Below are 23,072 nucleotides of genomic sequence, written 5' to 3' on the forward strand. Positions count from 1 at the left end.
TTCTGAATCCTGATCTGACTCTTTTTCATGCATTAGGCCTAAATGGGTAAACCAGTAAATTCTCACCTTGCCAGCAGATGGCCCCAGACCCGCTAAGATTATAGTAAGGCCAAATCATGTTCATTTTCATAGAGCTCTTTCCCTAGCCTAGAAATCTAGACGCATCCTAGAGGCAGCACATTTAATTTTAAACATCTTGATGTGGGTCTGGCTTGTTAGGCTACTCTTTCCCCCTATAACCCGTAAAATCACTGGCACAGAATAATTGTATTTATTTATTTATTTATTTTTTCATTACAAAGTGATGAATTATTTTCTAGGGTTTAGGACTAATTAGAACATGGCATAAGAATCGATTAAGTGTGAATTATTTATAGTCTATTTTAATAATTCATATCAGTAGAGCTCATATTAGATTGTAGAATTAGAATTGTGGGCCTATTGTTACACACAATTAGTGCATTATCACCAAGTGCATTATTAAATTCTGACCTCACTCACAGACAGACAGACAGACAGACAGACAGACAGACAGACAGACAGACAGGCATGCAGATAGATAGATAGATAGATAGATAGATAGATAGATAGATAGATAGATAGATAGATAGATAGATAGATAGATAGATAGATAGATAGATAGATAGATAGATAGATAGATAGATAGATAGATAGAAGTCTTACATAAGATTGCATAAGTCTCCAACCAATCGCGTGGTCCACAGAGGGTCATGTGACCGATCCAGGAAGAGTGACTGAGCGGCTATTATGCGTCTTTGAATTGTCGTGATACACGCGGTGTTGTGACTGAGTGGAAAATGGCACCTACAGGTAAGAAATACATGCTATGCTAAACCTAAAGTGCACATATTATACCGATAGAATATAATAACCTATAAGAACGTAACTGTCTGCTGTTTAAATAAAGCTTAGGTGTAAGTTACCGACGTGGTGTTTGTAGACCGTTAGCGCAGTTAGCTAATGTTCGGCAACGTTAGGTCAGCTGTGAAGTTCGGTCAGCTGGTGCCGCTCGTCTCCGCATTCGCCACCCGTTATCCGGTTCCGACAAATAGAAACACACGCCATTCATACCCGAATGACAGGAGAGTGAGGAGACTCATTCATCTTCATTATCCTATTCAAAAACATGTCCTCGGTATTCTTCTGACGCTGTTACTCTATTTATAATGCTGGCTCAACTCAATTAACGTTAAATAAGTTAACGTTACGTGTTCAAGTAACGTTAGAGCAAGGTTAGCTGGATAACCTTAAACCTTTAAGGTCAGATTTAATAGAAAACTCATCACACACTCTTATCAATATGATTCAGAATAACTGTAACGAGCAGATATCAGTCTTCATTTGGCGCTAATAGGGATTGCAATACAACTTATTTAACGTTCCGTTAGTTATAACTTACTAAGGTTTTTCTGAATTTACTGTATTACCAGGTGGTAGAACAATCGTAGTCCTAACCTTAAAATCATAGAACTATGATATGTATGATAACTATGGTAACTTTACCATGATATGTTAATGGATATATTGTTTCAGGAACAATAAAATATGTGATTTATTAACAGAACATTTTTACTTTCACGTCAATGTAATACTCAACGCGTTGTAGGGCTGTGCGATGTTGTAGAAAAATGCGATATGCAATATCTTGTTAAATAATGCGATATTCGATATGCGATACGATATGGCAATTAGTTTGTAAAATCTATTTAAATTATATTAAAAAATGTATTTAAAAACTGAGATTTAAACCATTTGTGTTTCACATTTTTTCTAGGAAAAGAAGCATCGCTACAACTTCTGAAAGTGACCAGCAGTGCTTTAGCAAACATTTTTCACATTTATGTGTGTGTCAGACAGCACAAGACTGCAAGTTATTGTTTTTTGCAAATTATTGCGTTTAATAACTCCTCTTAACATCAAGTCACATAAGTAACAGTAGTCATGTGCCCAGTCTATTCCCTGCTATGCGTCGACCTAAAGCTTACACCTTTCACAATGTTGAAGTAGTCTATTAAAATCATTCAGATATTGCCTGCCGTTGCGATATACATATTGAGATATATACATTTGCGATATTTTGATATATTGCACAGACCTATACCGTTGTATTATTCAATAAAGGCATTGTTATCTTCATTGTTCAGGTGAAGTTGTGTTTGGCTCTGGGGATCGGGTCTGTGATGACAACCGTTTGCGCTGGGACCTGACTCCTGACCAGATCCACCAGCTTACTGAAGAGCTTATTGTCAAGACCAAAAAGGTGTATGACACGGTTGGCGCCCTGGACTTGCTCAGTGTCAGCTATGAGAACACCCTGAAGGCCCTCGCTGATGTGGAAGTAGAGTACACAGGTAGAAAGCAATTGAAACTACTGTTATCATCACAATTTACTACTATTAAATATTGTTTTGCACAAAATTATTTAAATTGGATGCTTATTTTACACATTCAGAAATATAATTTTATGGACACAATTCTTCTATTATTTGTTTCGGTTGTTGTTCATTTCAGATTACTTTTGCCCTAGTAGTTCAACCCAGAGATGACATTTACAAAGTTACATACCAGGTTTCTCTATCTATCGACATTTGTAATCTCCATAGAAAAAAGTCTGTGTGTGCAGGAAAGCTGTGTGCAGTGGTATACACCATTCAGCACTTTTTGCATAATGACACGATGACCTGCTGTGTGCTTCTCACTGCAGTTCACCATTGTTAAAGATCTGAATTTGTATTCCATCTATACCAATTACCAATTGCCCCTTTTCCCCTTTTCCTTTTTCTTTACATTGTTAATAGATCTATATATTTTTGATATTATGCTGAATCCAAATACACACAAATATAATCTAAAAATGTGTCAGACTGGATGTCATTTTGTGTTGAAGAAAATGTCTCTTGTGTTGATTTGAGGGCGTTTAAAGTCATTGCTAGAAAAACATTAAAAGTTAAAGCGATGTTAAAGCAGGCTCTATTGACCCTTTTAATCACTCATAGTTGTCAGGTCTGTGTTTTTTTTTCCTACACCAAAACATTATTTGTAGTGCACCTCCCATCAGATAATCGCAAAGAGCTTTGTGCTTTAATTCTGATAAGAAACAAAGTCTCAGCTTTCAAATTCTGTCCATTTTTGTCATGAAATTCAAACAATAAATGGCTTTTCTTCCACTTGAATACAAGTTATAGCAGGAAAAAAACATGCATGAACATCAGAAAAGTATATTGAAAGATACAGTACAGCTTACTAAAATTTATCATATCTCATGTAATCGCTCAATCAGTGTTACAACTGCAGATAGATATCAATAAAACAGCTTGTAAACAATGACACTAAAAATTGCATCTACACCAGGAAAGCTAGTTTATTTACTGTTAAATATATGTGTCGTGAAGACAAGTGTTTATGAAAACCACCTTATGTGCAACTTATGTACACTGAGTTGTATACAAATGTACAAATATACATTTAACAATTTTTTGTTATGTAATTATTATATATGAAAATAATTAGCCTTATTATGATATTATAGTACTGTAGCAAATAAGTGTTGCCACACTCACTCACTCACTCACTCACTCACTCACTCACTCACTCACTCACTCACTCACTCACTCACTCACTCACTCACTCACTCACTCAATTATTATTATTATTATTATTATTATTTTTTTTTTCAGTTCAGCGGAACATGTTGGATTTCCCTCAGCATGTGTCCTCCTGTAAGGACGTCCGCACAGCCAGCACCGAAGCCGATAAGAAGCTGTCAGAGTTTGATGTGGAGATGAGTATGAGGGAGGATGTTTATCAGAGAATTGTGGCTCTGGAGGTGAGCAGGGACCGAGCACTAGCACATCTCTCTCAGGAATTAAACGCTAGTATCTCTCAGGGACTGAACTGAGCTCTAGAGAAAGCTGAGGAAACCTGTTAACTGACTACCAAATAAGTCACACATTAGTGCGCTGTTTCACTAGCATGTGCATCATTTTATTATCCATGAATGATATATAAACAGGTAAAGATGATGCAAGTTTAAACAACTTCTCTAAACATTTCATCATCCCATAGTTTTCTTTTTACACACGCACACATATATACAGTGGGGCAAAAAAAGTATTTAGTCAGCCACCAATTGTGCAAGTTCTTCCACTTAAAAAAGATGAGAGAGGTCTGTAATTTTCAACATGGGTAAACTTCCAACTGTGAGAGAAAGAATGAGAAAAAAAAATCAGAAAATCACATTGTCTAATTTTTAAAGATTTATTTGCAAATTGTTGTGGAAAATAAGTATTTGGTCACAGACGGTAACTTCTTCTTTAAGAGGCTCCTCTGTCCTCCACTCGCTACCTGTATTTATGGCACCTGTTTGAACTCGTTAACAGTATAAAAGAAACCTGTCCACAAACTCAGACAGTCAGACTCCAAACTCCACTATGGCCAAGACCAAAGAGCCGTCAAAGGACGCCAGAAACAAAATTGTAGACCTGCACTAGGCTGGGAAGACTGAATGACCTGCAGAGAACTGGGACCAAAGTGACAAAGGATACCAATTAGTGACATACTACGCCGCCAGGGACTCAAATCCTGCAATGCAACTTCAGTGCCCATCTGGAGTTTGCAAGAGAGCATTTAGATGATCCAGAAGAAGATTGGGAGAATGTCATATGGTCAGATGAAACCAAAATAGAACTTTTTGGTAAAAACTCAACTTGTCGTGTTTGAAGGAGAAAGAAGGCTGAGTTGCACCATACCTACTGTGAAGCATAGGGTTGGAAACATCATGCTTTGAGGCTGTTTTTCTGCAAAGGGACCAGAAATACTGATCTGTGTAAAGGAAAGAATGATTGGGGGCATGTAACGTGAGATTTTGAGTTTTGACTCCTTCCGTCATCAAGGTCATTGAAGATGAAACGTGGCTGGGTCTTTCAGCATGACGATCCCAAACATACTGCCCGGGCAATGAAGGAGTGATTTCGTAAGAAGCATTTCAAGGTCTTGGAGTGACCTAGCCAGTCTCCAGATCTCAACCCCATAGAAAATCTTTGGAGGGAGTTGAAAATCTGTGTTGTCCAGCGACAGCCCCAAAACATCTCTGCTTTAGAGGAGATCTGGAGGAATGGGCCAAACTACTAGTAACAGTGTGTAAAAACCCTGTGGGGACTTACAGAAAACATTTGATCTCTGTTGTTGCCAAAAAGGGTTTATAACAAAGTATTGAGAGAGAATTTTGGTATTGACCGAATACTTAGTTTCCACCATAATTTGCAAATAAATTCATTAAAAATCAGACAATGTTATTTTCTGGTTTCTTTTTTCTCATTCTGTCTCTCATAGTTGAAGTGTACCTATGATGAAAATTACAGGCCTTTCTCATCTTTTTAAGTGGGAGAACTTGCACAATTGGTGGCTGACTAAACTTTTTTGCCCCACTATATGTCTATGTATATATATTAGGGCTGTCAATCGGTTAAAATATTTAATCGTAATTAATCGCATGATTGTCACGAGTTAACTTGTGATTAATCGCAACGTAATTGTACACATTTTATCAGTTGTAAATGTATCTTAAGTTTAAATTAAGTTTTTAATACTTTAATCAACATGAATATGGACAAATATTCACGCTTTACTTAAATGTACATTTATTATTAGTGAAACCATACTTATTCAGTAATAAAAAATATGGTAACTTGTAGGCAATAACTGCACTTTTGGTTTAGAATAGTAATAGTAATGTTTACTCTACGCCAAGGATCAAACAGAAAATGTGTGCTGCGTTAACTGGTGTTAATAAATGTAGTGGTGTTAAAATATATATATATATATATATACATACATCCATACAGTAGCGTACCGTGGGGTTTCAGTCAGGTTTCCGTCCCCCCCCCCCCACCCCACACACACACACACACTCTCTACAAATGCAATAATACACTGTACGCAAAACTGTTACGAACCTTGCTTTTAAAGTGTTCGTTGGGAAGGTGCCAAGCAAAAAGTATACGTGAGACAAAAAGGCAATTTGACTATTTATTGATGATACCACTGCACTCACGTGTCACCATTTAGGCAAATGGTGAAATTAATCAAAATCAGCTCACTGGCACAAATACTCTTAAGCAAACAAAAACACGGACCAACAAGAACATCAAAATAAACAGAAAAAACACCGCTTGTTAGCTAACATTACCGGCTTGACATCAGGATCGATCATTCGCGCACAGCCCGTCATCCGCGGCGGCCATAGCTCATTTCCCTCACAACCCGCGAAAAGTTCAAACGGTTGATGACATCAGCGGGGGGTAGCACGCCGACACATCGCTGGGCCTCTGGGCCGTTCTATCACTACACATCAAAATTTGATTGGCTGATGACCCATGTCAGTCAAAGTTATGGTCCAATTGAAAATAGCAGCTTCAATGGAAGGCAAGCTTTTCTTCTTTTCTTCTAGTGCTGGTCCTCGAAGCTGTGATGCGTTTAGATGATGACAAATGGAAAATACAGCTCAGCCACACAAAAAATAAATACATTCTTTCTGGAAATATAATCATTATATATATATATATATATATTAGCCCACCACTGTACATATATATATATATATATATATATATATATATATATATATATATATATATATATATATATATATATATATATATATATATATATATATATATATATATATATATATATATATATATAATTTATTTTTATTTTTTTAACAGGAGAAGCTGTCAGACGAGAGTTTGACGCCCGAGGCCAAGCGATATATGGAGAGACTCATAAAGCTTGGGAAGAGAAATGGCCTTCATCTTCCCAAAGAGACACAGGAGGTCAGATATTAAACTTTCAGTTTGTTGTGTAACACTATCTCAAACACACTTTTCTAGCCTGTAACTGAGTTTTGTCTTCCCTGTAACAGGAGATTAAAAAGATCAAGAAAAAAATGAGCACTCTGTGTATCGATTTCAACAAACACCTGAATGAAGATACGACTTGCCTGAATTTCTCTCGAGAGGAGCTTGGTGGGTGGGCAGAGTACTTTCCTTTCAGAGACACACTGAGGATCTGATTTAATGCATCCTTAAAGGATTGGTTCACTCACCCCATATCATCCAAGATTTTCATGCCTTTCTTTCTTGAGTTGAAAAGAAATTAAGGTTTTTGAGGAAAACATTCCAGGATTTTTCTCCATATCGTGGACTTCAACAGGGTCCAACGGTTTGAAGGTCCAAATTGCAGTTTCAATGCAGCTTTAAAGGGCTCTACATGATCCCAGCCAAAGATTAAGGGTCTTATCTAACGATCAGTAATTTTCTAATATATAAAAAAATTATATACATTTTAACCACACATGCTCTTCTTGCACTAGTGTCTACGACTTCACACATTACGTAGTCATGTTGAAAAAGTTACACGTGACATAGGCAGAAGTAATGCCCCAGTATTTACACAGCGAACATGCAAAGACTAAGTGAAGCGACCCTTTACAAAAATAAAAAGGTAAAACAACAATGTCAGATGATTTTGAAGTCACGTCACTCATGAGCCATAACCTTTCCAACTTGATTACGTAATGTGTGAAGTGGACACTAGTGCTAGAGGCGCTTTTGTGGTTAAAAATGTCACGTATATAATAACGTTGTTTTTTTTTTTAGAAAATTATTGTTTTTCTAAATCTTATTTAGACACTTATTCCTCGGCTGGGTTTGTGTCGAGCCCTTTCAAACTGCAATTTGGACCTTCAACATGTTGAAGTCCACTTTATTGAGAAATATCCTGGAATGTTTTCCTCAAAAACCTTAATTTCTTTTTGACTAAAGAAAGACGGACATGGCCATCTTGGATGAGTAATGATCAGGAAATTTTAATTCTGAAGTGAACTAATTCTTTAAGGCAGTTATTATCATTTTAATATTTTAATAAAGTGTAACTCAACTGTGGGTGTAAATACTTGTTTATAACATAGTTTGCCCTAAATGCAGAATACTGTTAACTAACTGTATTAACACTGTATTAGTAACTATGCCAATACTTGTCTTGTTTTTTTTAACTAAATTTGATATGATTTGATTTTAATTTCACACTTCGTTTGCTTCTAATCTGAGCATTAGTAAAGGGGCATTTAAAGTAATTTTCCATGTCAAAACGGCAATTAATTTTTAGTGACCGGAGTGACAGATACTTGCCGATGTGACAAAATTGAACAGAGCTGAACTTGACATGCAAATAAGGTGACATCCAACAAAAATAACTACATGAAGATATTTTAAGGGCGAAATAGGTTGATGCCATGATGTAATTAAAAATATAATTTAGGTAACAAATTTCAAATCAAAATCATAAAATTTAAATCTAAATTTCTAAAATCATAAATCTAAATCTAAAATCATAAAATCAGCTGTGCACAATTTGACAAAAAATAAATCAAAAGTCAACATCATGCTGTTTTGTCATACTACACTTTACGATGTTGAGGAAAACCAGCACTGATTTTCAAAGATCTGAGCAATTGTCTCATTTAATAGCATTGCTACTTTAAGTTCCCTGATAAACAGTGCTCATGTAAACCGTTTTTTCTTTTACATGCAGTTTTGATGAATAATATGTGGGATAAATGTTTTTTTTAGGTGGGCTCCCTGAGGATTTCCTCAACTCTCTGGAGAAGGATGAGTCTGGAAAACTAAAGCTCACTTTGAAGTATCCTCATTATTTCCCCACCATGAAGAAATGCTTTGTCCCAGAGACACGGAAGAAGTTAGAGGAGGCTTTCAACTCGCGCTGCAAAGAGGTCAGACATTCCAGAAATCACCTGTAACCAATTTGTTTTCTTTTCTGGTAGCATTCTATGTGGACGACGCTTTAAAGTAATGCAAATGAGTCATTTTAACAATGTTATTGTAATGATTCCCCCGACAGGAGAACTCTGCTATTCTGAAGGAGCTTGTAGAGTTGCGCTCTAAGAAGAGCAGCCTGCTGGGCTTCAGCACTCATGCTGACTTTGTGCTTGAGATGAACATGGCCAAGGCCTCCAAGAAAGTCGCAACTTTCCTTGGTAATGACTGCTGTCTTTAAATGGAAAAGAGTCTCATACAGTCGTGCTCAAAAACGTACATAAACCTTGCAGAATCTGCAAAATGTTAATTATAATAAGAATAAGAGGGATCATACAATATGCATGTTATTTATTTAGTACTGTCATGAACAAGATATTTTACTTAAAAGATGTTTATATATTAGTCCACAAGACAAAAAATAGCTAAATATTGTGTGTCGTTACCTGTATGATCCACGGCTATTGTTTTTCTTATGTAATGTTTGTCCTGAGCAGTTTAACTTCCCAATGTTCTACAGAAAAATCCTTCAAGTCCTGCATGTTTTCCAGCATCTTTTGCGTATTTGAACCCTTTTCAGCTGTGAATGTATGATTTTTAAAAATATATTTTGAATATAACGGTTCATATTGACATCTTTTCCTAATGAGGACAATTGAGGGACTCAAACACAACTGTTAAAAACAACATTCACTGATGCTTCAGAAGGAAACACTATGCATTAAGAGCCGGGGGGTGATTTAAAGATCAAGGTTAATTGTACTTAATTTGTCTTCTGTTGCTTAAAAAGAGCAGTACTAAATGGAAAAAATAAAAAAAGATATTCAAACAAAAGAAAAAAAAGTTTTCACCCCCTGGCTGCCAAAGGACATCTCTGGTGAAAAATGAACCTAGGGGTTATTAACACATGGTTACCGAGTAGATCGTTCTCCGGGATGCGTTTTCATGAAAATCGAATGTAAATGTTTTATCTCTAAAAACAGATTAGCTTTGATAATGAAAACAGTCTCGACAAGTTGAGCCAAGAACACTGCTAAGTGATAAACTGTGACTTGGAATCTCATATGGAGCACCTTCTTCCCTTGTAGTTAGTCAACCATATATTTTAATAAACAGATTTAATCCATGCATTTCCATGTAATTAGATTTCACAAACTTAATTTCTATCGATCAGCTCACTTAGCACAGCGTTCGTGGCTCTACTTGTTGAGACTGTCTTTATAAAGTACATTTATGCATTTGGCAGACACTTTTATCCAAAGCGACTTACATTGCATTCTTAATAAACTGTTTGTACACTTACAAAGTTCTCAATGCTTCGGATTGCATGTAGGAACCCTCATTATGCGTGTTAGTGTGAGGCTATTTTGAGCCTTTTTAGTGGTATTAACTAGCAATTTAATTTCACTTACTCTGCCCTGATTTACGAGATAAAACTCTTTACATTCCATTTTCATGAAAGCGCATCCCAGAGAACGATCTATTCGGTAACCATGTGTTAATTACCCCTAGGTACCCCTATTTTTCACCAGAGTTGTCCTTTAATGCATTGTTTCCTTCTGGAGCTTCTGTGATTTTTTTTTTTTTTTTTTTTTTTTTTTTTTATATATATTTTTTGAGTCCCTTAGCAGTGTGAAAAGATGGATTTTAAAATTATGTAGACACTGCTGGAAAGGGTTCAAATATGCAAAATAAGGATTTTTCAACTGTCTGTTGTTCAAGAACATTGTGCAGTTTAACTGTTCAGGACAAACAAGGGACTCAAGTCACACAATATTAAGAAACAAAGGTTAACTTTTGAATGGGGTAATTTTTTCCCGTCTTGTCTGTTATGCAAATATCTTATTCAGCACAGTGTTAAATAAAAACATGTTCTATGATTCCCTCTTATTTTGTTAATTAACATTTTGCAGATTCTGCGAGGTGCATGTATTATTGTGTATAAAGGAATAGAGATGTTGCAAATTCTGTTATAATGTGTAAAAGCAATAATTGGAGAATCTGTTAGTTCAATTAAATTAATTAGAAATACAGTGCCCCTTGAACTTTGCGACCTTTTGCCACATTTCAGGCTTTAAACATAAAGATATGAAACTATTTTTTTGTGAAGAATCAACAACAAATGGGACACAATCATAAAGTGGAACTAAATTTATTGGATATTTCAATTTTTTTTTTTAACAAATCAAAAACTGAAAAATTGGGCGTGCAAAATTATTCGGCCTCCTTAAGTTAATACTTTGTAGTGCCACCTTTTGCTGCAATTACAGCTGTAATCGCTTGAGTCGCTTGAGGTATGTCTCTATCAGTTTTGCACATTGAGAGACTGAAATTTTTGCCCATTCCTCCTTGCAGAACAGCTCGAGCTCAGTGAGGTTGGATGGAGAGCGTTTGTGAACAGCAGTTTTCAGTTCTTTCCACAGATTCTCGATTGGATTCAGGTCTGGACTTTGACTTGGCCATTCTAACACCTGGATATGTTTATTTTTGAACCATTCCATTGTAGATTATGCTTTATGTTTTGGATCATTGTCTTGTTGGAAGACAAATCTCCATCCCAGTCTCAGGTCTTTTGCAGACTCCATCAGGTTTTCTTCTAGAATGGTCCTGTATTTGGCTCCATCCATCTTCCCATCAATTTTAATCATATTCCCTGTCCCTGCTGAAGAAAAGCAGGCCCAAACCTGCTTGGGTGCTGCCACCACCATGTTTGACAGTGGGGATGGTGTGTTTAGGGTGATGAGCTGTGTTGCTTTTACGCCAAACATAACGTCTTGCATTGTTGCCAAAAGGTTCAATTTTGGTTTCATCTGACCAGAGCACCTTCTTCCACATGTTTGGTGTGTCTCCCAGGTGACTTGTGGCAAACTATAAACAACACTTTTTATGGATATCTTTAAGAAATGGCTTTCTTCTTGCCACATTTCCATAAAGGCCAGATTTGTGCAGTATACGACTGATTGTTGTCCTATGGACAAAGTCTCCCACCTCAGCTGTAGATCTCTGCAGTTCATCAAGAGTGATCATGGGGCTCTTGGCTGCATCTCTGATCAGTCTTCTCCTTGTATGAGCTGAAAGTTTAGAGGGATGGCCAGGTCTTGGTAGATTTGCAGTGGTCTGATACTCCTTCCATTTCAATATTATCGCTTGCACAGTTCTCCTTGGGATGTTTAAAGCTTGTTAAATCTTTTTGTATCCAAATCTGGCTTTATACGTCTCCACAACAGTATCTTGGACCTGCCTGGTGTTCCTTGTTCTTCATGATGCTCTCTGCCCTTTAAACGGACCTCTGAGACTATCACAGTGCAGGTGCATTTATACGGAGACTTGATTACACACAGGTGGATTCTATTTATCATCATTAGTCATTTAGGTCAACATTGGATCATTCAGAGATCCTCACTGTACTTCTGGAGAGTTTGCTACACTGAAAGTAAAGGGGCACGCCCAATTTGTCAGTTTTTGATTTGTTAAAAAAGTTTGAAATATCCAATAAATTTCGTTCCACTTCATGATTGTGTCCCACTTGTTGATTCTTCACAAAAGAATCATTACAATTTTATATCTTTGTTTGAAGCCTGAAATGTGGCAAAAGGTTGCAAAGTTCAAGGGGGCCGAATACTTTCCCAAGGCACTGTAAATACTTCTATTTACCAAGGACGCATTCAATTAAGCAAGGTGACAGTGAACTGATGCGATTTATGTCTATTTTAAATAAATGCTGTTTTTTTTTAACTGACAAAATATGTCTACAAAAATATTAAGCAGTACAAACGTTTTCAAAATGATATTGATTATAATAATAATAATTTTGATAATAAATGAAAACCAAATCAGCATACCAGATTGATTTCTGAAGGATCGTGGAACTGCTAAAAAAATTATTTTACCATCACAGGAATAAATAAATAACATTTTCAAATATATTGAAAATAGACAACAATTATTTTAAATTGTTCATTTAAATTTTAAACAGTTGATTTAAATGTATTTTTAATAAAAACTTCCATTAGTTGGTTAATGTATTATGTAACAATGAGCAGTTCATTTATGCCATTATTTATTAATCTTTGTTAATGTTAGTTAATAAAAAATATTACTGTTCATTATTAGTTATTCATTCTTATCTTTGTGCTGTTGTGTTTAACCCTTTGTTCTCTTTTCCCATGTAGAGGATTTGGCCCGCAAACTGAAGCCACTGGGTGAGGAGGAGAGGGCTGTTATTCTGAAGCTGAAGAAAGAGGAGAGCAAGAAAAGAAATTTCCCCTTCACTGGAGAACTCCACGCCTGGGACACACGCTACTACATGACCCAGGTGGAGGAGACCCAGTATGCAGTGGATCAGAACCAGCTAAAGGAGTATTTCCCAATGGATGTGGTAACCAAAGGCCTTCTGGACATTTATCAGGAGCTGCTTAATCTCAACTTTCAGCAGGTAGAGGGAGCACCTGTCTGGCACGATGATGTGACGCTGTACTGCGTTAAAGACAGATCTTCTGGCCAGGTGGTGGGCCAGTTTTATCTGGATCTTTTCCCCAGGTAAGTACTCATACCTAGTTTCTACAGAAATCGTGCTGGTGGGGGTCTGAAAATCTTTCATTCTTAAGAATACATTTCTTCTTAACTGGCATTGACTTTTATTGTTCCTGGGTGCAAACAATTAAGAGAGTAAACGTTTAGTGGGAGTGAGTTATTTTCGGTTTCCAGTGAAGGATCCAATGCATTGTAGGCAGTGGCTATAGGGTGCAAGGAATTGTAAATACAGGTGCTGGTCATATCATCAAAAAGTTGATTTATTTTCACTAATTTGATTCAAAAAGTAAAAATTGTATATAGTGTTTGCACGTTACCAAAATTATGACTTCGATACGATACCAAACTAAAATACCTCAATACCGATAACACGTGGCCAGCATGTTCCTTAGGGTTGGGCATCATTTTGTTTTCATTTTGCATTTTGTTGGGCACAATTATGATTCCGATTCTTACTTTCGATTTTGGTTCTTTTCGATTCTCGATTCTGATTCTTTGAGGGGTGGACTGGAGTCAAAACATATCACATCGATATTCAATGCTATTTTTGATACCACGGGGTAACAAAGCTGCATATACTGTCAAATATATATTTTTAATATAATCATTTTTGGTACGTCTATTGAAAGTCTAGGGAATCCAAAAATTATTCTGAAGAGATCACTTTATATAAGGGGTCGGGAACATTGTTTGACAAAGAGCCTTTTATTTTTTATTTTTTTTGGTTAATGCATTTTTTCAAAAGAGCCACAGTAAAAAGAAATATGTAATATTATTATTAAAAAAAGTGTTTTTTCCCCAATACAATTTTCAACAGTAGGCTAGTAGCAAACAAATATGCAGCGAACAATAAAGTTGCAATATTATGAGAGAGAGAGAGAGAGCTTGCATCTACTGCGTTTTATGTGAATACTCGACTTGGCATTTTGATATATTTCTGTGTTTATTTGGCCGTTTAGACGTGCAGCCGAAGACAGGCTACTGCTTGACCGTGTTGCGTTGGAGCGCGCCCGCAGCGTCCTGTCAAAAGAATTCAGTTCTCTTTCGCGACTTATCGCACTTTTAATATGAATATTTAATATAATTCAATATAAAGCACATACCGCTCTTTTCTTTCTCATTCATCCATTCATGTTTCGTTATTAATAACTTTATCTGCGCAGATTATGATAGGGCCAGCTGGCAAAAGCAAAAGTGGGTGAAATGTTTGGAAATGTCTTTTTGCAGAGCAAGCACCAGTTTCAATAAAAGCAAGGATATTAAAGTTTATTATTACTGTAATATTATTATCATAAACGTTTAATTTTCTTCGGTAGGATATACAACAAGGAAATTGTAATTGGATGCCTTTCTGTAGAGAGCGGATCATCATTGATGTGTCTCTTTTTTTTTATCGATCATTTTTGGTAAAGGGTGAGAGACCTTGCGAGCCATATGATTTTTGTCAAATTAGTATTTACTAATTTGGGGAACAGACACAGTCTCTATGTGATGATATCTAGGTGAAAGAGTCTATGTGCTGGGATTTTGCTGACTCTGGTGACTTGAGACAGCTAGTAGACGGTTGGTTTAGCCAGTTTGTCTGTTTCCTGACCTGGGCCCCAGTGAGTCAAGGTGTAGCTCTAAGACTTTGGTCTCTCTAGACCAAATTACTAGAGAGAAGAGCAGCACCAGCCCAGGAGGGATGAATGCCGTCTATCTTCAACAGGTCAGGCCTGCCCCAAAAACTTTTCCTATTGTCTATGAACCCTATGTTATTTTGCAGACACTACTTAGACAACCAGCCATTGAATGATGATAATCTGCTAACTATTTCATCACTCCTTTTAAAAGGGAGGGGACCAGAGAAAAAGACTGCCTTTGACATCATACTTGCGAGTTTACACACCTCTTTAATGGTAATTTTGGTGATCATTAGTACCGACGTGAATAATAATCTTAAAGAAATTTACGATTAGCTTTAGCCAGCACTTTTAAAATTGCTTTGATGTCAGGCGCTCTGGCTCCCGGTAAACGTGACTATGGTGGCTGGTGTCTCTATTTTCACGTTCCGTTTAATAGAATCACCAGTAACTAGGGCACTTTTAACAGGAAACGGAAGAGTGTTTTTTTTTTTTATCTGCGACTATGCCATCTCACAGTTTTCCAACTGTCCTGCTGCAAGGGCTACTAAGTTCACTAAGTTAGTCGCATCCAAAGCAGTACCTAAAACTTTTACATTCTCACTACTCTCACATAAAGTCTGGATGCGTGTCTCTAAATCTGAAATCTTCTCCGTCAGCCTGATTAATTCCTTACATTTATCACATGTGAAGCCCTGTTCGCCAACGGAGATAGATATGTTAAACCTGTAGCAAGCAGTGCAAGTGGCAATGACAGGAGAAGATATGGCTTACCGTATTTGTTAATGAATCAAAGACTTACCACAATTGTTTGATGGAGTCTATTTAATAATCCAACTCACCACAGTTGTCTAAAGAACTCAGAAAACAGGATACCTGGGTGCCGGGATGAAAAGCTACCAGGCTAGCGAAAAGCTAACACGTGGTAGTGATTTAGATGAAAAGCTAGTGATGTCAAGTTTAACTTGATAGGGTATTAAACACTATATGGTGATGAGTAAGTTATATTTAACAGTGTAGATAACACAGATAATATATCAAAAAGAGATTCAAACACAGCTGTACAGAGCTACAAACGTTGAGGCAAGCAGCAGCAGGCAGACAGGAGCAATCAATCAGGAACAATCAATCCATATCGCATCTTCCTCTTCACAATACCCCATAGATTTTCTATGGGTTTAAGGTCAGGCGAGTTTGTTGGCCAATTAAGAACAAGGATACCATGAACAAGTTACTGGTTGCTTTGGCACTATGTGCAGGTGCCAAGTCCTGTTGGAAAAGGAAATCTACTTCTCCATATAGTTCAGCTGCAGGAAGCATATGGTACTCTAAAAGTTCCTGGTATATGGCTGCATTGACCTTGGACTTAAGAAAACACAGTGGACCAGCAGATGACATGGCACCCCAAACCATCACTGACTGTGGAAACTTTACACTGGACCTCAAGCAATGTGGATTGTGTGCCTCTCCTCTCTTCCTACAGACTCTGGGATCCTGATTTCCATAGAAAATGCAAAATTTACTTTCATCAGAGAACATAACTTAGGACCACTCAGCAGTCCTTTTTGTCTTTAGCCCAGGCAAGACGCTTCTGATCCTGTCTGTTGTTCAAGAGTGGCTTGACACAAGAAATGTGACAGCTGAAACCCCTGTCTTGCATACATCTGTGTGTAGTGGTTCTTGAAGCACTTACTCCACCTGCAGTCTACTCTTTGTGAATCTCCCCCACATTTTTGAATGGGTTTTGTTTCACAATCCTCTCAAAGGTGTGGTTATCCCTATTGCTTGTACACATTTGTCTACCACATCTCTTTCTTTCCTTTGCCTCTCTAGTAATGTGGTTAGACACATAACTGTGTGAACAGCCAGCCTCTTTTACAATGACCTTTTGTCTTGCCCTCCTTGTGCAAGGTGTCAATGTTCATCTTTTGGACAACTGTCAAGTCAGCAGTCTTCCCCATGATAGTGTAGCCTACAGAACTAGTCTGAGAGTCCATTGAAAGGCATTTTCAGGTGTTTTGAGTTAATTAACTGATTAGAGTGTGGCACCAAGTGTCTTCAATATTGAACCTTTTGACAATATTCCTATTTTTTGAGATACTGAATTTGGGAATTTCCATAGTAGTCAGGTATAATCATCAAAATTAATAGAAATAAATATTTGAAATGTATTAGTCTGTCTGTAATGAATGAATATAATGTAAAAATTTCACTTTTTGAACGAAATCAGTGAAATAAATCAACTTATTGATGATATTCTAATCATATGACCAGCGCCTGTATGGAAAGAACACTGCGACAGAAAAATCTTAAAAGCCTCCATGTTTGTAGTTAACATTTCAAGCTGGAAGAAAACAGTGTTTTAGTTTTTTTGCGAATCCGGCACATGCGTTCTGAGGGTGGACAGGCAGCCCAAGTGTAGGATTTCTGAGAACTTGAACCTATATATATCCTGAATTTAGAGATTCAGTGGCAGTTTCAACAAGCCTAATCAGTATTTCTCCATTATCTTTGTAGGGAGGGTAAGTACGGCCATGCTGCATGCTTTGGCCTGCAGCCCGGCTGTTTGCTCCCGGATGGGACCAGGCAAATGGCTGTGGCTGCCATGGTGGCTAATTTCAGCAAAGCCACCGCTGATGCTCCATCCCTGCTGCAGCACGACGAAGTGGAAACTTACTTTCATGAGTTTGGACACGTGATGCACCAGCTTTGTGCTCAGGTCTGTATTAAGGCTTTCAGTGTCACTTGGGTTGCAACTATTTTGCAGTGTGTGAAGATTAAATATGCCTTTACTTTGTTTGTTCAGGCTGACTTTGCAATGTTCAGCGGGACTCATGTTGAGAGGGATTTCGTGGAAGCTCCGTCTCAGATGTTGGAGAACTGGGTCTGGGAGAAGGAGCCACTACAGCGCATGTCCAAGCACTACAAAACTGGAAAACCCATTCCAGAAGAGCTTCTGGACAAACTCATGAAGTCCAGGCTTGCTAACACAGGTGACCATGGACCAAACGCACAGTGGTCATTTTCACAAAAAATACTTGAGCTGAATACACCTGCTAGCCACAAGTCAACCTGAAATAAAAAAATTACCCTGTAATTTGTCACACACATTCCTTGTCTTATTTTGAATATTTCTGCGATCGTAAATCCAAAGGGAAATTGTCTTTAGTAAGTTGTTTATTACAATGTTTTAACACTGAATAAACTTTCCGTTTTGGCTGACTTAATTTTTATTCGATCCCTTCCACCAATTTTATCTTGATTTGTAACACTTTTCACAATTTAATCAAGCCCTGTCTTCTTTTTTTTTGTCTTTTTATTGTGAAACTGGGACATATGTGAGATTGTTTTGGGAAAATGTATTCACAGATTTCACGATCTATTAAAATGTCTGTGTTTTTAAAGTCTCTTTCCTGTTTTTCAGGGTTGTTTAACTTGAGGCAGATTGTTCTTGCTAAGGTGGATCAGGCTTTGCACACAAAGAATGGGATCGACGCTGCTGAGGAGTATGCCAAACTCTGCCTAGACATCCTGGGTATTCCTGCTTCACCAGGTAAAATAAGATTTAGGGCTCAGTTAGTGCTGGGCAGTAAACCAGTTTCAGTTTCGGGATCGATATTTATTTTTCAAATATCGCCATACTGGTTCATAGCTAAAACAGCTGCTGTATCTATTCAGTGGCTTTGAAGAGCACTATGTAGAGTGTATAGAGAACTGTCCTCTATTAACTGCATAACCTTCTTAAACTAATGGTAAGAACTTTATAACACAACAAACTCACAAAACAAACTCATTATTACTACAAATACCGCGCAGAGCTATATTTTTTGTTGCATTGCGGAATCCAGTCACAAATGGAGCTTATTCCATAAAGTGGAAGGTCACAGAATTGGGCAATTTTTTTGATGAATAGACCAAAAGTAAGACTGTACAATTAATCAGATATCGATACAGACTACCGTTTGAACAATAAATCTGATAAAGACTGCTATTAAAATCTGAAGTGTCTGTGAATGAGTGCCGCGGTTTTGTCTACTAGTACACATACTGAATGACACTGCTGTCTCACTGTTTGAGGACACATGCATTTCATCTTTAGAGTTGCAGTCACTTAATGAACATGTCACGTTTAAAATTTAGTTTAATCTGATAAAACTATCAACATTTGTCGCATCATATACAAACTCAAAGGCCTTCATGACAATCTGTCAAAATAAAAGTATAACATGAAATAAATATATTACTATTGTACAGTAAAAAGTGGAAGTCGATCAATGAAAAAAGTTTGTTAAAACACAAATTCAAAGGTCTTCATTCCAACCCTGGCAAAATAAAAGCTCTGTCTACCTTGAAATATTACAGTTATTACAGTTTATGAACTGATTTGATTTTTAAATGGATTTATATTTATCTTACAATGTTTATATTTTTATTTTTTGTTTTACTATGTGTATTAGTAATGGGCGATATAAACGGTATGCGATATAAACGATATACGATATATACAATACAAAATTGGCCTACAATAGAGATTTTAATCGTGATAATGCATGTTGATGACACAATCTACCCGTGAAATTTAGAGCCACGAGCTGCAACTGATTGCAATGCATCCTCATATTCATCATCTTGAGTAAACATAGCTGAAAGCAAAACTGAGGATATGTGAAAAAGACCGGTGTAACATATATTTGGACTCGGTTCGGATTTAAACCGTCAGATGCACACGCGCGCACCACACACACACACACACACACACACACACACACACACACACACACACACACTCGCTGTCTTTGTAGTGTCTGCCGTGTACATGAAAGCATAGGCCGTCACTTCATGAGAAAACTGTGATGTGATATGAAGTGAACACAGACACTCAAAGGTATTCACGGCAACTCGTCATAAAAGTTTGGCAGTGAGAAAATTTACAGAATAAATTAGGCTACTGTTTTACAGTAGATTTAACTTCTCAATGTAACGTTAATAATAATTTGTCTCTACTACTAATAATAATTATGCCTAGGTGGTTTATTATTTTGCATCTTTTTTTATAAACAAGGTTTACTTTTAAACAGCATACAGCCTTTGAATGTTTATGTATTATTTACTTATAAAATGATTATCATCTTAAATAAAAAACATATTGAATTGTATTGATATTTTTTTTTAATAGTTAAATAAAAACATTTTGTGGTACTTAAATTGGTACGGAGTACTATCAAATGCGTATGGTATTGGTACCGACTACTGGACTAGTGACATCCCTATTCCCTGATTCACGGTATCCATTCCTTTATTGCAAGACACCAGTTTTCATTTCATTAAGAGAACAAAATGTTTAAAACCAAATACATTAAATTAGGCTGGAGGTAAGAAAATTTGTTTGAAATATGTTTTTATTTAAAGTATCTATGCATTACACAAAAGGATTGTCTTTGCCTAATACTGAAAGTATTGTCAGTAGTGTCTGTTCCTTAACTAAAAGGCTGTTCTCTGCATCTTGGGTGGCATTTAAGAACCAAGGACATTCAAGCTGAATTTTTCAGAAGGTTCTATTATAATTTATATATCGCAATATATATCATTATCGCAAGAAGCTGCAATGTATATCGCAATATGGATTTTAGGCCATATCGCCCATCACTATGTATATAAAACCGTAAAATGCAGTGACACCGCCAAAATCGTAAAAAAAAATTGCCCAGGACTAGTCTCTGTAATTTAATAAAAATATTTTCACTAAATTAACTCTACAGAGCCGCAGCACTGATGGTTGGAAAAGAAGGCAGGGTCTCGAGCTCAAGACACGGTGCAATGGTCAGATGTCTGTCTGGCGCATGTTTTCATAGAAATACAAATAAAAGCAATGAAGTGTACCTTAAACAGCTCCCTCAGGGCTTTATGATTGGCCCAAAGCAAACGTCTTGCATCAGCATGCCCTGCAATCCTATTCTTTGTTCACACAGAGCATCATAACGGTAATGTTACAACTTCTCATGCCAGAATTGATCTTTCAGTATTTTTGAAAAGGTTCTGTTCACAAATGTGCTGTATGTGTGAAAGGGGCTATGGTAATACAAAGATGGTAATTATAGATGTCCTGATAGGTGGTAATTACTTTATATTTATGCCATGCACAGCAAATATATAATGATTTTCACAATGTTTCTTCATTTGTTAACCTTTAGCAAAATTAGCACAAATATATAATGAACATTTTGTAAATGTCTTCTCTACTTGCAGAATTACATTAATAATGTACTGAATGCAGTTATTTTTATCATTACCATTTATTTATTTATTTTTACAGGGACAAACATGCCTGCCACCTTCGGTCACCTGGCAGGAGGATATGATGCTCAGTACTACGGTTACCTGTGGAGTGAAGTCTTTTCCATGGACATGTTCTATGCCCGTTTCAAGCAAGAAGGCATCATGGACCCTAAGGTTAGATTAACTTAAAGCACTTGTGAGTCCTCTGCATACATATGCCTTTTGAATGTCTACTCATGATTCTGTGTTGTTAAACAGGTGGGTCTGGACTACAGGAAGTGTGTTCTGAAGCCTGGAGGCTCTGAGGATGCTGCTGACATGCTGAAGAAGTTCTTGGGAAGAGAACCCAAGCAGGATGCATTCCTCCTGAGCAAAGGACTCACAGTTGATCTGGAGTCCGGCACGCCCTGTGCCTGCTGACTGCCTGAATGTTAGGATAAGCCGTTAAAGCCTCAGACTGATACCTCCTTAAAAAATAAAATAAAAAGCTCAGTCACTTACTTATCACACATTCTCCCAACCTTGCACTTGTGTGAAGAGCTTTAACATTATGGATGTTTGAATCATTGTTTTAAATTTGATAATTGTATTGAAATGTGATTCCCCCCCCACAAGAAAAAAAAAAAAAACTCCAAATGACACTGTTGTTGTGTTTTATCTGTTTTCTACGACGCCTAATGAATTCCCTGTGGAAAATGCCAGGGAACTGCTTCAGTGCACTCATAACACATAATTTCGCTGCTGTCATGTACGGAATACCATGCTTCACAACAGGTCATCAGCAAAACATTAAATTATTGTTGGGTAAAATTCACTTTCCCCCCCCCCCCCCCCCCCCCCCCCAAAAAAAAATAACAAGAAATTCTATTTTGCATAAAGAAGATTAAGACATTGAGCACATTTATAGTGTGAAACATTAAGATTTTTTTGTGTTTTTATGTTTCTGAAAGAAGTCTCTTCTACTCACCAAAGTTATTTTTTAGATAAATACAGTAAAAATTGTAATATTGTGAAATACTAAAATAACTTTTCTGTTTTCATATCTTTTAAAATGTAATATATTTCTATGATGGTAAAGATAATTTTTCACCATCATTACTCCACGCTCAGTTTGAATGCACTGCCATTGAAAGTTTTGGGTTAAGTTTTATCAGAAGAATCCGACAGTTACTTCAGTTTGTTTCACTGGAAACTGTTCACATCTGCTTCGACTGCCCTGATCAATGTGCCTTGGAGCACAGAAAGAAAAAAAACAGAGTGGATCTATCAATGCTGCCATACAACATTATTGAGAGGTCTAATGCCAGACATTGCTGTACCCAACATGCTTCAGTTCACTCCCATTCCTCCAGAACTGTGATTTAAATGTTATTGCAAAGTACATTCCTTTTGCTAAGATTGTTTTGCTACCTAAAAGACCAGCAAAAGTCTATCAAGGGGGCAGATATTTCTGTTGCGTCTGAAGTGGAAACAACAGTCAGTTGTTTACCAAGACCTAGAAGAAATGTTTAATGAGCATGTAGAGTGTACAAATGACTTCGGTGTTCCTGATGAGGAAGTGGATATTGAGAACAGTAGCCAAAGCCAAAGTAATAACAATGAAGAACAGAGCAATGAAAATGAACTCAATGATTCAAATGATGACACTACTGCAGAAGAGCAATCAAGAGGCCTTGCCTTGGATACATGTCTTCAGCCAGCCCCCAGATCTTGCCCAGCAGTTGTTGTCTTATGATGATGGAATATTTTATATTGCCCAGCAGAGAGAAACAGTCCTGTACACACT

At 37.0% G+C, this 23,072-nt stretch overlaps 1 protein-coding gene across 1 annotated transcript; it reads left to right on the top strand.

Moving 5' to 3' along the window:
* The first annotated feature begins 721 nt into the window (after positions 1-721).
* Positions 722-22,109, top strand: thop1 (thimet oligopeptidase 1). Its single transcript, XM_067431070.1, has 13 exons — positions 722-831; positions 2,166-2,372; positions 3,699-3,847; positions 6,747-6,854; positions 6,944-7,046; positions 8,652-8,812; positions 8,941-9,076; positions 13,028-13,394; positions 17,528-17,729; positions 17,817-18,003; positions 18,435-18,563; positions 21,324-21,460; positions 21,545-22,109. Exons 1-13 carry the CDS (start codon positions 819-821, stop codon positions 21,704-21,706), a joined length of 2,061 nt encoding a protein of 686 aa, XP_067287171.1. The 5' UTR covers positions 722-818; the 3' UTR covers positions 21,707-22,109.
* The last annotated feature ends 963 nt before the right edge of the window (positions 22,110-23,072 follow it).

This window comes from Pseudorasbora parva, chromosome 22, assembly GCF_024679245.1.
Source record: "Pseudorasbora parva isolate DD20220531a chromosome 22, ASM2467924v1, whole genome shotgun sequence".
NCBI lineage: Eukaryota > Metazoa > Chordata > Actinopteri > Cypriniformes > Gobionidae > Pseudorasbora > Pseudorasbora parva.